The 16,844-nt window shown below is 37.9% G+C and overlaps 1 protein-coding gene across 2 annotated transcripts in view; it reads left to right on the plus strand.

The window, feature by feature from the left end:
* dysf (neuronal PAS domain protein dysfusion) overlaps positions 1-16,844 on the plus strand; it is a 379,409-nt gene that overhangs the window by 158,533 nt on the left and 204,032 nt on the right. For both annotated transcript variants that reach the window (XM_087349754.1, XM_087349750.1), the window contains one exon: positions 6,330-6,511. In XM_087349754.1, coding sequence (XP_087205880.1) covers positions 6,463-6,511 — 49 coding nt within the window. In that variant the 5' untranslated portion in view covers positions 6,330-6,462. The remainder of the gene's footprint in view (positions 1-6,329; positions 6,512-16,844) is intronic.

Below are 16,844 nucleotides of genomic sequence, written 5' to 3' on the forward strand. Positions count from 1 at the left end.
ATATTGAAGTTACCTTTATAATAGAATTGAATTATGGGATAAGTACAAGTGAAATTATTTTTTAAATCATAATAAGATGCCATTCATGTTTGTTCGTCTGCGTGTTACGTCTGCGAAACTACTAAACGGATTTAATGAAATGTTTTACCTACTGCCGACATTAAGAATTCTTAGAGCTGTACCTCCATTTCTTCATACGCTTGCATGGAATGGTGCTTATTCACCAGTGACATATTTACCTCATCTTCACGTATTTCGTAAGATCAGAAATACTCAAAAGAGGTAATCTCACGTGGGATAGCCCGTGTCTATTTTTGATCGGGCCCTTACTGATATACATCATTGGCTTTGAGGCGAAGGAACTGGTCCTCTGATATAGGTGTGTTTGTATGATGATTAAAATAGCTGTCAGTTGCTAGAGGTTCTTCGTCGCCAGTAACCCATCATTCTCAAAAGAAAACACCTGATCAGGATGCCACCTGTACAAAAGCAAAAATACTTGAACCAGTATTGCTCAGGGACAAGAATGTTACGCCCAATTACAAGTTTCCAAATGAGTTAACAAAGCGGGCGAGTCCACCTTCAGGTATAACGATGTTGTGAGGAAGACTCGAACGAAGATCGAGCACGGATTCGACTATAAGTTTCAGAATCTAGTTGTTTTTATTTTAGTATACACGCTTCCTAGTGTCTTACTGTAAATAATTAATTATGTAAGGGGAAGGAATTAGTTATGAATAGGGCAAAAACGCAGATACATAAATAGGGTCAATTCCTTGTTCTATCCCTTGATGAAAGTCTTGTATAAATTATGATGACAACAAAGGTTCGGAACTTCATAATGTAGCGTATGTGAGGCTGTAATAGATGAGATCGCTATTGTCCCCTCTTCTCACACGTGCTTAGAACTTCATTACGCGTGCTTAGATTCAGTAACTGTACGACCAGTCTGATATTTGTTGTAGATAATGTTTTGAAAAATAAATCTGTTTTTTATTTATTTTCTTGTAATTCTACCATCACGGTGTTCCATAAATCATCTGTATCATGGCCCTTCCTAATTGCAGTTTTGTAAGGGAATTGATTGTGAACTAAAGAACTGAGGTTCTATTCTCACAGGAGAATTGGGATTTTCGCCCATCATTACCCGATCTACCGAGGCATACCTAGTGCTAATATCTGTTTTTTTTAAACGGGGGGAGGGGGAGGGGATAGAGATATAGCTCTACATTTATACAACAAATACCTTTGGTTTTATGCTCCTAGTCAGTAGCAGCCTTGAAAGTTGATAAAAAGTCATCTACGCTGGTCTTCTAGTCTGTAAAGCCGTATGGATTTTATACGTACGTTTCGTGGAACATACTGCCTCTGTTTTCAGGATGTCTTTACCTACGTAAGAACCTTAAATCTCATACATTTAATGTTAATCTATCAGAGTATGTGTTAATCGAAAGTAATACGTTTCTGTGATTTTCCGTCTCACATAATTAAAGTGAGGCTGAATATCTCTCAGCGTTCAGTTAGCTAATCGACTGTCGTGGAGTCGAATACACAGAATCTTTACCTCGACAAGGTTCTTGTGCGTATTCTCAGTTATCATGAGTGAAAGTGAATCATGGTTGACTCTTACCTCAAATTTTACTTTTAATATTTTTGTCATGCAGCATACATACATCATTACCACAAACCACACGAATTAAGCTGTTGATATAAAGCTACACATGTATTATGTATAATCAGCTTTAATTTTTCATCTTGACAGTGAATTTCACTCTGAGAGTCGACTAGACTTTCTTGTTTTTCCCCAGTAGTTACAAGCGAATGTCGTGATAGCAACTTCCAAACCTTTCTTTAAATTGCCGAATCTCGTTTCTTGATTAATGTGACATATATCTTCATCTCAACAAGTAGCCAACATTACAGTCATGTTGGACATTGTCCATTATATAAGACTTTGATTCGTTTCGGCACTTGGCTGTAACTACCTCTTCCGGTAACTGATTGTCAGTGAATGGAAAGTCTTACATTAGTTTTGTTATCGATATTAGTGGCAACTGTCTGTATCGAATTCGGAAATCTTTGAATATTAAACGTGTAGGCCTATAGTAATCTTCTATCTCTATGGCTGCCACTGATGCCAAAAGTTAAATGCAATAGAACTTCTGTCGTCTGAGGTCTGGAGACAGCCAACTCCTGAAACGTCGATTATATTAAATATATCTCAGACTATAGACTTTGTCTAAGATAATCTGTGTAATGATTGAACGGTTGTCATCAAAGTTTAAAGAATAATTTCTGTGTATCTAACATCTGACTTACTCAACGCAAAACTAACACAAACTTTGTTATTTTAATTGGTGAACTGTAATTTTATTACACTGTCGTCTCTGTTCCGTGCCGTTGCCTGTGAATTAGATGCGCTGAAAATTTGAAGTCTTTCAACCTAGTAATTCCCTTAGGGATGTAATAAGATTCCTCCACCCATTCTTTCAGCGTTCTCAGGGATCTGCTCGTTACGATGGAAAGGGAGTGAGTGTGTCTTTTTGTTATGGAGTGAAGTTTTATGCTGGTTGCTCAGAGGCAGGAATACCTCGTAATTGTAGGGTATTGTCACCGTGGTGATCGTGGAGCGATATGAAACAGGCAGCATCTTGGTTGATGTGTGAGACGCTACATATGGCAGCAAAAGGATTAGCATACCCAACTGGTTCCACCAAGAAGCCTAATGTTGAAGCTTCGAGAATTGTTTTTCTTTACCTACTAATCACAGTGCGTTTTTCTTTTCTTTTATCGAAGTTTACTCATTACTTATTGCTTCTCCTGGCCTGTTCCAGTTCAGAATTAACTTCTGAAAAACGAGTATTTTATACATTTGGTAGGAGGTCGGTCCATCGCAAAGTTTCTGCCTGCACAAGACAAGCGCAATATACAGATATTTGTTTGTAATTCCAAGCCAGAGTGGGTTTCTAATTCTTAATTCCAGTGTTTAAAATGTCCAAAACATTAAGCGCCTTCGACCGTGCAGTGATTGTAACTGGTAGTTTCTTGTTCTTAACGTACATCTCCCTAAAATCCCTTAAATGATGCCACGATTACATCTTGTTGGTCATTATGCCTGTGGGCCTAAATATTTTCTATCGGAAATGTTGAAAAATATTCTTCTTAGGAAAGAATGGTAAATTTCTTTACAAGTACACTACTATTAAAGAAAATCAGTATGTACAGAAAACCGTAGCTGTAATGAATACTTCTCGGACTATTAGTCGTAGAATGTGGTTTAATGGAGAAACCACCAACGTTTCGAGAACCGTCCTCGTCCTTACACGGCTGGTACCCCGAGAATATTTTATTATACTTAGTCGCCGTGGAAGCTTCAGATCTTACATAAACAGTAACTACATGTTTATTAAATTTCATGGCTGTATTTTGCAATTGTTTAGAGAAATTTAACTTAATATGACAAAATTAACATATGCGGAGATAGGGCTTGCAACCTCCCCTGGTTACTGGAACCGTAATAAATTGGGAGGCGTATGGATGGGAGATGAGTGACATATATTATTTCATACAGGTCCACACTCTTGCACAATTTTTAATTACAATTGTTGAATGTGAAGGTGGTAAATGCATACAAAATATTTATCGGAAGACCTGGATCGAATATATACGTCTGAAACCTAGTCGAGTTTAACATATAAAAACGAAACTAAACACGTTTTCTGTGTAAACACTTCCACTTATTTAGGAAGTATTCTGAAAAAGGACATTGTTCTTCATAAAAATGTCCAGAAATTTAGATATGTGATTTGCATCAAGGAAGCTTAAGAAACTGCTCACTCTGAAAGTAGCAGTAGTAATAGTAATAAAAATAATAATAACTAACTTCTTTGGGGCACGTCCAACCCTCCTCCCCGTTGATACTGGGGGCTCTTTTTTCCAGGAGTTAAAGCGGTCTTGTACAAAGGTTAACGCATAATCAACATGACCTGTACTAAGTCACTGTTAATTGTGTATTTAGATTTTTGATTAGGGCCTCCTGTAGAATTATTATTGCTGTTAATCTTCTATGAAGACGTATTAATTTCAAAATTCTGTATGAGAAACAAAAATTCTTTTGTGGTGTTGTGAGGTTGTGGGCAAGACAAATAATGATTATCCTTCATCTGTTGTCGTAATTTCTTCCACACGTGTAGTAGCAGAAGAGGCAGTCAGTAGTGGCTCCCGACAAGACCGTCGTGATTTATTTGTACAACAGTCACCTCGCTTCAGCACACACTGCTTACATTTTTCATTAAACGGCCTGCATGGATGAGAGACAGAGAAATGAAGTTCTTACGACAGGATAATTTTTTTGTTAAGTTGTGACGGTTTTGGTGTACTCTTGTTTTGCTTTTATTTTAATGTTTGAAGTTGGGTTGTGCGTGTATAAGTACATTTCTTCTGTTTAAGAAAGTTTTACTTTCCTCGGTGCTAATTTTGACTGCCATGATTCCAAGACACGAGACGTGTTCCGAACCTTGTTTCTGTCCCTTAGGACAAACAGATAAGGGCATTTCATGTTATTTACTTGGTAGTGTAACAAGGGCCCTGTCTCTCCTTTCTCTCTCTTCAAATGTAAACACTACAACAAGCAATTTAACTCGTTGTAAAGCTACTGACATTTAGTATGCATCCGGCTCAAATCCGGATTCTTTTAGTCTGTCCTGATCATTTGTTTCTCAAACTATCAAGGCTAAATCAATGAAATACGTGATGACTCTTGGAATAACTCTGACTGGTGACTGGCCACGGGTTGGACGATGAGGATCTGATTTCCGGCTAGAGCAGGAATTCTTATGTTCGCCAGTATTTCCATGGTCGTTCTGTAACCCACCGGGAATCCTATCCGGTGGGTGGGTATTTGCGGAGAGGAAATCGGAACGTCTAACTGGCCGACCAGTTTCCTCGATGTAATGATAATGTTAAAGTAGAGCTATGCCTTCACATATCTCTTCATGACTTGATTAATTAAGAACACGGACAACTTCTGTTGAATGTTGTGAGCCTTTCTTCCAAGATCACTGTTCGTGTTTAAACCTCTGAAGCCGAAATGAGAGACGGAGTTAAGAAGGGTAGAATGAGACTAGAAGCAAAGAGAAAATTGTTAGGAAGAACTTTATTTATGGAAGGGGTGAAGAGCATCCTATAGTTAGAAGGTTCCCAGAAAATTCCCGCTCGTCCTTCTGGTAAGGATATTGTAGTAATTGTGAAGACGTTAGGGTGAAGAATTGGGGCTTCGTTGAAATGGAAATGGAGTTTAAATTTTGAGGATGACAAAGAAGTCAACCACTAGACTACAACTTTTAGTTATGTGAAGTTGAAAAAATGGGTTCACACCTCGGCCGCCTTTATCCTTAAGGGATTTAGCCTCCAATACTCTTTGTATGGAGGGCTTTGTGGTTTGAAGATCCGTTCTGGACTTAGTGATGAGGGCACAAATTCCAAAAACCCGTGCTGGGAATCGAATTCTGCCTGTTCATTTCGTATTCTGTGACGTTACAATCATCCACAACATACATACACACAGCATTTTTTTTTTCTTAGCTACAGTAAACACTCCAACACGAATTCCATTATACGCGTGAATATATGTGTGAACAATTATTTGCCAAACACGGAAAATTTGATTATACGCATTCTGTCAAACACACTGAAGTAGTAGCATACGAAAAATTCCACTGCTGTTTAAAAAGCTAAAGACGGTTTATCTTTCGCGTATTTATTGGTATAACCACCTGGGTTTGTTTTACTCAGCGTGTGTAAAAGTAAATATCCAGCTCAACTTTGATCCCGTGATTTCTTCTTCTTACAGTGTTAATTTCTGCCGTATTTTACTTTTTATGGAAACAGAATGTAAATGTAAAAGTTACGATGAAGCAAAGAAAAGTTGTAAGATTATGACATAAGTTGAGAAAGTGTGTAGATAAATCTCGCGATGGAATGGACGCAGCAGAAATTTGCCTGGCCTTCCGTCGACGTCTTATTGTTAAAGTTTAAATTTCTGTTGTTCTTTTATCATATTACACAGTTTATTGATGAATAAATATCATTACAATATATTTTTATTTTATTTTTATTTTTCACGGCCATTTCCTGCATCTCCATTAATCAAATGAAAAACTAAGTTTGTCCAACGCGGATTAACTGAACGCCACTGTTTCGAGGATCGTATCCCCCGCGTTGTACGAGGTTTTACTTTGTACTTTAAACGTTGATCGGCCTCGATGTGTGTGTAGGAATATGAACACTTCGAGTCTTGTTGTCTGTAATGTGGGCAATGTTTCTTGCAGGTTCGACGCGAGCAAGTCGACCAAGGGCGCAAGCAAGTTGCGCCGGGACCTAATCAACGCGGAGATCGCGAACCTGAGAGACCTGCTGCCTCTCCCGCCGTCAACACGACAGCGTCTCTCGCAGCTCCAGTTAATGGCACTCGTTTGCGTGTACGTGCGGAAGGCAAACTACTTCCAGCAGGGTGAGTGAGAACAAGTCTGAAAATTGGTTATAAGAGATCTTTAAATAATGATTTGACACCGAAATAATTTTATGCTGAGTGCACATAAACCTACACATTAAAATCAGATGATTAATGTACCGGTTTAACATTAAGTTTGTAGGCTTAATAAACTTCAGTTTCAAGTTTTCGTTATTAAAAAGCTCAATTTGTTAACTCTGTTAAAAAAAATCCATATTTGTGGTGAGATTTATACGAAACGCATGAATATAAAATAAATAGTTGATTATTGAACTTAGCATCGGGCTTTAAAACGTTATACGACATTGGAGAAAACATACAACAAAAAGAGTTAATGAAACGTGTAATAAAAGTAAATTCAGGCCACATATAGCCAACTACAGTTTAGAACACGGAAATTTAGGAAACAAATGGCAGTTCAGGAAACCTGCAATAAAATAATCTTCATGAAACACAATGAACAAATTTCGGATGAGAACTCAAGTACTCAGGATACGCATAACAACATAAATTAAAGAAAATAGAAGATAAATTAATCAAGCGTTAAACTTATTCTGTTCAAGAGTTAAGCTTAACTATCGTTATGGGAATTATTCGTTTTCTTTTCAAACAAATTTTTTTGGAACTGGATCTTTGTTGTCAGATAAAACAGGGAGGAAAGGTTAGTACTTAGCTTGACCCCTTTTAACGAGCTGGATCAGACTAGCTCCTTAGAAGGAGCCTGGTTGAATATGGGCCTTTTTCTCACTTATTTGACGACGGAAACATTAGGTTTTCAGAACGTCGTGTTTGAGAAGAATCAAGGCGACGGATAATGCCCATAATAATAGCCATGCTACTGTAACAAGATTTAACAGTTCAGGTAACTCTGACTATGATGAAAGAAAGTTTGAATGAGAAGTAAACCACAGTTTAGGATGTATGTAATTGAAGTAAAAATAGAAGGTGTATAATTTAATGACTAAGATTCGTGACGCCTTTTAGACCCCGTTTAAACGTCTTAATTATGAGCCTTAAGCCTTAGTTTATAAATTGACGATAACTTCCTGTTCAGGGAACAACTAACAGAGAAGAATGATTGCGTCTTAATCGAGAGACTGACAGATCTGACAAAATATCAACCATGATTCCGAAGAATCAGAACCCAGACGGCACAGTAATCGACAGTTTCCTCCACAGAGAAAGAATTCTTATAGACTTTGTGTCGATTGCCGTATAGGACCAAAAATTTATGACATCTGTACAGTCGATCGAACTTAGGCTGTTCTAACATAGCGAAACGTAGTAAATATCTCACTTTAATTTAAGCACCGTAAAATGTGGTAATGACCCGGGGTGGTAGATTCTTAAATGGAACTAGCAACTGACCACGATTACTTCGATGAAAGAGAAAGAATGTCTTATGGACACTTGAAATATAACATGTCCTACCTTAAAATAAATATTAACTTATTGTTACGAAGTTTGAAACAGAAAATGTATTAATGGGCGTCAATGTAAATTCCATAAGTCTCTTTTGGTTTTGTTATTAGGCCCTGAATAAAAAAGCAAATCCGTCAGCCCTTCTTTTAGACACTTACATAACACGAAGGCAATTGACGCGAGGATCGTATACCAAACCCTCTGCCCAGAAATCTACTGTCTCCGTCCATAATTACGGGTGGAAGCTGAGTCATGTTCCTACATGTGTTCATTGCATTCCCCTACAATCTGAACAGGTGTGAATAGTCCTGCAGTGTATGTGTGAGAATCTGTCTGAGGTGGACTTAACTTTTATTTTAGAATAATTTCTTTGTGTTACACCTTCCCCTCTTTCTTGTTCAAAACAATTTGTTTCTTTTTATTTTTGCCTTCATTTTCTTTGCGAGCTAAATCTATGAAGGAATCCCTCCGTAAGTTCTGTATACATTAGCTGTGTTTGCATCTCCTGGTTCTATGATTGATGACGATTTAAGAAGAGGCTACGGTGTTTGTGAGGAGACGGGCCGAGGTAATTTGTCAAGTTCCAAAAGTTCCCGCGCTGCTTGCACTGCCATGCTTATTTCGTTTCGTTTCTTTCATTTGCGGATGGAGAAACAGGGCAAGAAGTCTTCGGAAAGATACAAACGCACTGGACGTTACTTAGTACAGTGCTGCTTTCGAGTTAATTTTTAGATCATACCACTATTTCAGCATTTTATTTAACGATGATATACCGATTGTAGAGGTTGCGTAACACCGAAAGGGTGGAAGAGTGGTTATAAAGTTTGAGGTTTCTACGGCGGTGAAGTTGTGGATGGTGGTCTTCTGGGTTGTGACGCCATTTTGTCTTGTTCAGTTGTTACCAGATTCGAAGAAATGTGCACCAGGATACGTATTTTTCGGAATAAATGCTCTGAAGAAAGAATTACCTTGAAAGTTGGGGCGTTAGGTCCTTCCGAAACGAAGGTAATAAGATTACATGGTGTCACAACCTCAAGACCACCATGCACGAAAGCTGGTCATGTGCTTTCAGTCGGAAGGGCTGAGGAAACCAGAACCGCTGGATGTTTTGCTGATACCATAGCGGAAAGACAAAATAAATACTTCTGGAATACAAGTCAGATGATTTGCTCTGACATGGTTGTAAGAAAGCTGACAAAATGGTCTCGTCTGTGTCTGTTTCTTCATGTACTATCTCTGCGTTGGCTTTATTGGTATCAGCAAAACTCAGCAAATATTTGTCTATGCAAGTCACGGACTATTCAATTCACCGATTTATAACCCATTTAAATGTACAGGTTATGGGTTTCTGTTGTATTCATTCGCGTTCTGTGTTGTTACATTAGCACGTACAAGATAGCAAGTGCCCAATATTAAGAAATCAGACAACACCAACTCCGTCATAATGTAACGTAATTACTAGCCATTTTAGTAACTTCAGGTTCTCATGACGGCGTGTATGAAGGTGGCTGTCTTCTGGAGTTTAGTCCCTTGTAGTCTGGTAAAACTTTACCGACGTTTCAGAGGTCCATGCTCAGTCCAATTATATGATAATAATGGTAATGGTAATGATAATGAAATACAAATATTAATGCTAATGATGATGATAATAATACAAATACCAGATAGATGACGCGAAATTTGATTCTTGATATTGTGATGGGTAAGTACCGAATTATTATGGACAGAATAAGAAAATTTTATTGTGGAAGATAAAAAATAATTTTATGTTCTCAGAAATATAAGAGTGACCGAACCCTTTGGTTTATATTTATAACAAAACCAAAACACCCTGTCCTGGCCTGATGATGTAACGTTAGCCTCGTGTTTTTCTACTCTACTTCCTGACTGTTCTGCGACATTTTCCCACTCGAACATGCGTTATGTAGCCGTTATATATTTTTACAAAACGAATTTCTTGTTATTTTTATGTGTTTAAGGTTCAGTGCATTCTTAACATGTTATGTGTTTTTAGAATAATTACTTTATGTATTAATTTCTAAATAAACTGCATATATGCATGCGTGCTACATGCCTTGTTCGGCTCATCCTCCATATTTTGATTTGACAGAGTGCAAATTATGAAGTTTTTAATCAAAGAAAGTTTTCCAGTCATCTGCTGCTTCTTTCCACTTAGGCTCAAATTCGTAATCCTAACAGTTGACAAATATAAAGTTTACGTTCTGTGTTTGATCTATACAATGACATCTGGTTATCATCTGGACTTAGTTAATCTGTCTGTGGTGATTCCAGATGAGTCTCTCTACAATTTTTATGCCGCTAGTGTAATTTAGTAATTCAGTGAAATCCATTGAATAAACTTTGGTACTTTAAAAAATTTCACCAAAGCAAAGATAGTTTCTATGGCAGCGTTTGCCGTAAATGTTGGTACGAATCATCAACTGCTATAGTTGCTGCATCCGTTATCACTTTACTTGTATTTACTTTATGATATTAGTAAACAGCAAAAACAAAACTTTGCAGTGAAACACCTACACAGAGCGAGGATAATCAGTTGAGTACAGACAATTTTTTACATCTCAGTTACAAGGTTGGTCTCACTGGTGAACGCTGGAGTCATCTGCGAGCTGGGGTGTTAAGTAACGGAGGAAACAGTCCACACTTTAATGGCGCTTTGCTAGAAGGTTATCAGCGCCGAAGCAAATGTGAATTCCAGGACAATGAACTGAAACTTGCCACAACTTGAAATTTTTGGAAACTGGAAACACAGGATGACATTATCTTCGTTACAGAACACCAAGTCTGGCAGCCTGAGTCAAGATCGAAAACAACCCCTTTGTCTATTTCAAACATAAATACCTTTGTATTTATAACATGTTAGAAAATGTACACACGACATAACCTTCCAGGCACTGTTGCAAGAAATTTTAATGTTTGACCTGTCCAAATGGTACCAATGACCTCAGAGTTATCTAAAGCCAATGAGAGTTCAGTGGGCAGGGTGTCTGACACTCATCTGATTGCTTGATGATGTCATCAGGCAGGATTTACTTACATCTGATTGGGAATTCACCGCGTTTGGATTCCCCAAGTAAACACAGTGTTAAATGTGTAACCATGAGGTTTATACAGTAATGGTGTAATCTAATGAAAAGAATTGTAAGTGGGAGTGACGATGATAAAGATTTAAAACTTTCTAAGCCTCAGTTATACCCTTAACTTGGAGTGCATCGCTCCGTCCTCAGTACTCCTCTGCCAGGAACCAGTCAATAAACATTTAAATTTCGTCATAAACTTGACCGTCACGAAAGTCTGAGTTTATTCTGTCTTATACAACTATACTCGGTGGTTCTTAGACGCTGAACTAAAGAACAACACAAGAAGTTGTAAGTAACACGCATTTAAGAACTTTATCAAGTCCCATAGCAATAAGCTGTCGTCTGCTGTTATTTGATCTGAATGGACTCTATGACTCTTTTGCTATTTCAAATGATAGAAGCTTTTTATATTCTACTTCGTCTTATTTTTCTTCTGCCTTCCACGGAACAGGTTCAAGCCTGTTCCGAATATGTGGTATTGCTACATGTTATCATCTTGGCTCGTGCTGAAACCAAATGTTTGTAGTCTGTTGCTGTGTTCTGGTCAAATGGCTTGCCATTTTTCTGTTGTAGTTTATTCTTCTATTTACAGAGCACAGACTTAATTCTTTTATATATCTTCGTTTTTCGTTTTGTGTATCTTATAAACCCCCCATTGTAGATCGAAACGGAGATGAAATGTTTATGGCATAAAATAGTAAGCTGAGTGCTGGTACGACAGTTTCTTTTTGCATGATAACCACTGATTATATCGATGACATGTCTGATTCATACTAAAATGCTTCTGAAACGATGACCACTCCGCCAAATCAATCATTTTTAGTCCAGAATGGTGAATATGTAAACTACTCGCATAAATATAAACTGCAACTTGCACATACTTGTATTATTAATACTGTACGCCACGATATAAGACTTGTAAGAACGTTAAAGACATTCATAGTTGAGTTAGAACCGTATGATCGAAACCAGATGATTTAAGATTGCTAGTATAAAATGCATATTGATTCTCGAATAGTGTACTTTTCAAATTATTTTGAAGTCAGACCCTGGCCAACGCATTCTGAAATTAAGATGTATACGAACGAAGCATATTTTATGTAGGCTACAGGCAGTGGCGTTGTCTAGAGTATCTTTTTTTACCAAGTTAAATTCTGCCAAGGAGAGGAAACATAATGCAGAGGATGAGTAGCATTAGCAAAATGGTGTGCAATTTGTCAGGCAGTAACAATCGTGAGAAATTTCTAGCTCGCAGATTTATGAACACTCGTCTCAGAAAATAGTTCTTGTTTTATTTCTTGCTTTATATGAAGCCATATTATTGTTGGAAAATATGTGGATGCAAGAAATCATGAAACAAGATAAGTGTGCATCTGTTAGGTGTTTCTTCTGTAGTAAAACATAGCGTAAATACGACTAAAATAAAAGTCCTTGGCTGCTAGTAACTGTGTTAATGCCACATCACCAAACGATTCCTTCAATTAAGTAAGAAATAAGCGGGGGGGGGGGAGGTGGGGAATCTTTCAGGCGGCCTCCTGACCTCACCTCATTAGCGTTCCGAACATAAAACATTAATAACCATGATATTTCTCAGCCCCCTGTTCATAAATTCAGACGGACTGCTTTGAGACCAGGCAGAATATTCCTAATATGGGAAGCTTACAAGCGTGAACAAAGAATCAGAAACTCGGAAAGAGCTATGCGCGCTCGGTAAACAGAAGCATTCGTGTGTCAAACACTCTGCATTCAGGCGGAAATTACTGTAGAAATGGGATAAAACGAAGCTTTCTAATGTAAACGGAAGTTCTGTTTATCGCAGTAACAAGGTCCCGCCATGGCCCAAGTCAACTGCTACAATCTACTAGTTTTAAAAACATAGAACACTGAAGGAGAATTAGAGATTGTTTGTATACGATCAGTAACAGAAGTAGTAGATAAATTAAATTATTTGAAAGTAACCTTATAAAATATAGGAGGGTGATATAAACATAAGAATAAAAATGGTAAGAGTAGTAGTACCTTCATAGTTAGTGTTTATGAAAAACCTTCTGTGAGGGTAAAAATTTTAGAAAATATATGTCAGTCGAGATAAATGTATGGAGTAGAAACGTCAGAATTTCAGTAGGCGGAAAGAAGCCGGTGAAATTCAGGGTAGATATGGTATGAAAGTATTAAGGATACCTAAGTTTGCAGGGTATGGAGTTGCCAGATTTGAGATGGGAAGAGATATTAGCAGCAGAACAGCTGTTCTGTGTGGCTCTGTAATATTAGCTAAGGCTTTCGCGGAAGAACTGTCAAGACGATGTTAAGGATTAGGACAAATATTTGAAATGTTCTTGCGTAGAGAGAACTGGATTGTGTTATTCTGTATTGTAGCATCCTGGTGTGTTCTTTGTACATGTTCCAATTTTATCACCGTCACTTGATCACACACCTTACACTATGTTCAAGTTTTCGTCAATATCAAACTATACATATGTTTCGACTAAATTTGCTCATCCACAATTCCAGTGGATTGTACTTAACTCATTGCATTCTGTCATAGATTCCATTATTTTACCAAAAACATGTTATTGATTTTGCAAAATATTAGTTAAAAAACATTCTGCGGGTGGATTATTTTATCTGCTATTGTGGTATCGACATTTTTAAAAAGTTTAATGAAAAATTGTGAAAATTTTCGTGCTGATAATGTGGGGGGGGGGGGCGGCTTAAGTACAATCTAACGAACCAGAAGGTGAACAATTTTATCCGAAACATGTAGTTCGATATTGACGATCACACGTGGGTTGATAATATTACAACGGGTTTGGATGTATGAGGAGTGGAATTGGGTCTCTACTGACGTGGAATTCACATTCGGGATTGTATAAAAGTGATACTGAACCTTCAGGTTTCACAGTAGCAAGGGATTTCTTGGCTAGATGAGTAACCATCAGCTTTTAAAAAAAACATCCTGCATTATGGAGTTAGGTCGTTAGTATTATTATTGAGTGATTGATGGACTGTTAATGTCAAAACGCCGTGTATCATCAGACTCTCACTCCAGACTGAGATGAATTGAACATGTAGCAAGACAAAAGCGCCTGACAGAAGCACGTGGCGTTTTAAACACGTAACGAAGGGAATCAAGTTCCTAACATCGTCATCTTGCCTCGTCCTCAATTACCAAGGCCGACATTTTGTCTCCTACATGATTTACTTTTAAGTCGTGTACAAACAGCTACGTAATGTAATACAACGCAGTGTAATAAAGGACAAAACAATTACTTCGTCTTACTGTTTAGTTCTCTTCACGCTTCATCGTTGCCACTTCAGTAACTTTAAGAGTTAACCAGTAAAATCAGTAGGGATCGATCCAATGAATCGTCTTCAGAATTTCTCATTAACATCACCATCTAAACCTGTGGAAAATTATGACAGGGCGGATACACTACATTCGGCATGTTGTGCCAGTATTATGCTGGACATTTCCGTGGTCTGAGGTGTGTTTGACAGTGCATAATTCAACTTAATACTGATATAGTAAGTTGGCCATCGTCACAAACTTCTAGTAAATCTTCAAAAATGTACTGATCCTGTCAGCTCAGTGGTAAAGCGTCTGAGCTGCAGTCCAGAATCTGAATTCTGTCATCTCCAGTTTGATGTAGGGACAGTATCCTGAAACAGCCCACACTTTAAACTGAATGTTCAGTAATTTATAATTTCTGTTATGCCGTCCCGCACAACCTATTAGAGTCTCTTTCGCTGGTCTTCTTTCAAACGTTTGGTACTGCTGCATACGCTGTACATTATCCATCTAAGAGCCAGATGCTAATTTGAATGTATACAGTATTTGTGAAAACTTACACTGGTGTAGAATTCGTTTGAAAATGAAGGCACGGAATAAAGCATAGGCTGAAGGGGGGAAAAGGAACGAAAGAAGATCTAATTTAGGAAGAAATAAAGACTGATGTTTTCAAGCAAGAGTATAACATTGGTTGAACGAGTCTGCATAACAAACATTTGAAGGCATGCGTATAATCTCCTTGTCCCTTGAGGTCTTTTTATTCAAATCCGTCGTATTTAATTCTCCCGAGCAGTTTAGGGCGTGATTAATACGTCTAACATGTATTGATTACTACAAATGCAAAGTGGAGAATTATTGGCTGATAAAGCAGCTAGTAAATATAGTTACTATTCGGTTTTTAAAGGCTTAAGGATATTCTAGGCAATGGTGAATCCTAAGTATGAAACACTTGAGCTTGTACAGCGTCTTTGCAGAATCTTAGTAACATCAGACTCCATTACAATAGAATGCCTAGCCGCTAGTAAGTTTTCAAGTTTCCTCGGCAGCGACCGTCTTCTGGGTTGTTACACCATGTAGTCTGACAGAAGTTTATCGACGTTTCAGAAATTCTTGCTGCTTCAATCATAATTGTGATAATGGAGGCAGCAGGCACCTTTGAATCGTCGGTAAACTTCTTCCAGACTACACGGGGCAACAACCCAACATAATTACAGTCAGTGTAAATAGGTTAACACCAGTCATGTATAATTACTTGTACATACATGCCTATATACCTACATACGTAGGCTCACGAGAAGAACACAATTATTGAGGTAGACTATTATTTATGCTTGCAATTCGAGAGTACGATACTTGGCTGTCTGTGAAAATGAGAGACAGACGGTGTGTGTAATGCCAGGACTCATTCCTCATAACATTAAAACCCTAAGGTTCTGCGTCCCACATCCATTATCTTTAGTGCTGTAAAGTCCCTCGTAGCGAGGGTTATCACCTTTCTCTCTGTGTTGCTAAGGTGATGGGAAGGGTGGACAGTGACAAAACACACGCAATGGTTGTTCATCTTCCACTGCGCAGTGTAATTGATGGCGCAGTCGAGTGCCTGCGGGACGGGGGAACTGCTTGTGTCTGATTTCGGAACTGAACTGACATTAACAAACAAGATCGAAAATGGATGCATGGACAGGTTGTTTTCCTAATCTCCAAAATCGTTTATCATTTATGTTACTAGAAATTAAAAGATACGTGAAAAATATTTCACACTTCCCATAGTTCTTGTAGCACGCTTGATAAAACGAGAACCGCATTCAAATATCTGGTTTCAAAAGTCATGGAAATGGACGACATCGGAGACCAAGACGCAGATTAAAAGATAACATTAAGATGGATCTTAGGACGAGAGATTATAAAAGCATCATTAAACTGAAATGGCTGAGCAAAGGTTAAAATGGTGAGGCTTTTGGTGATGGTGCTGAGACCTTCGGTTCTACAGAAATAGTATATTGTCGAGGGCCTCAGGCATCTTTGTGAAATCCCCGAACGAGGGACACTGGTATGTTTCTGCTCAATATTTCACTGAACAAATACCGTATTATTTTTATGCTCTTAGCATCGAAGCAGAACCAATCGCCAGGATTACAATCGCCCATGACGTAATGTTGCTGATCAAAAAGGGTGTTCCTTCTTCTACTTTACGAATAAAAAAACCCGTTGGATTTTCAACACGTTTAAGATCCTTGAACTGTAATTAACGCGTGACAAATCTGTAGTTAATTTCTTGGTGATTAATTGTCTTATTACACGGCTTACAATTCACTTTCAGGAAGTACAGCACATACCTTAGGATCAGTTCATTAATTTATGTTTAGCATGTGAATTGCCAGTCTCCTTTGAAGAGTTACAAGTTACGTTTTTTGTAGAGAGATTTTAAGTAAATACAAGCACAAACACAGCTTTTGGGTTTACGTTTCAATTTGTGTTCTGAATTTTATTATGACTTCTTCATATAAATAAGATACTTTATTTT

This window comes from Zootermopsis nevadensis, unplaced genomic scaffold, assembly GCF_977971745.1.
Source record: "Zootermopsis nevadensis isolate Lab colony 2312 unplaced genomic scaffold, Znev_1.0 Znev_ptg000002l, whole genome shotgun sequence".
In the NCBI taxonomy this organism is placed as follows: Eukaryota; Metazoa; Arthropoda; class Insecta; order Blattodea; family Termopsidae; genus Zootermopsis; species Zootermopsis nevadensis.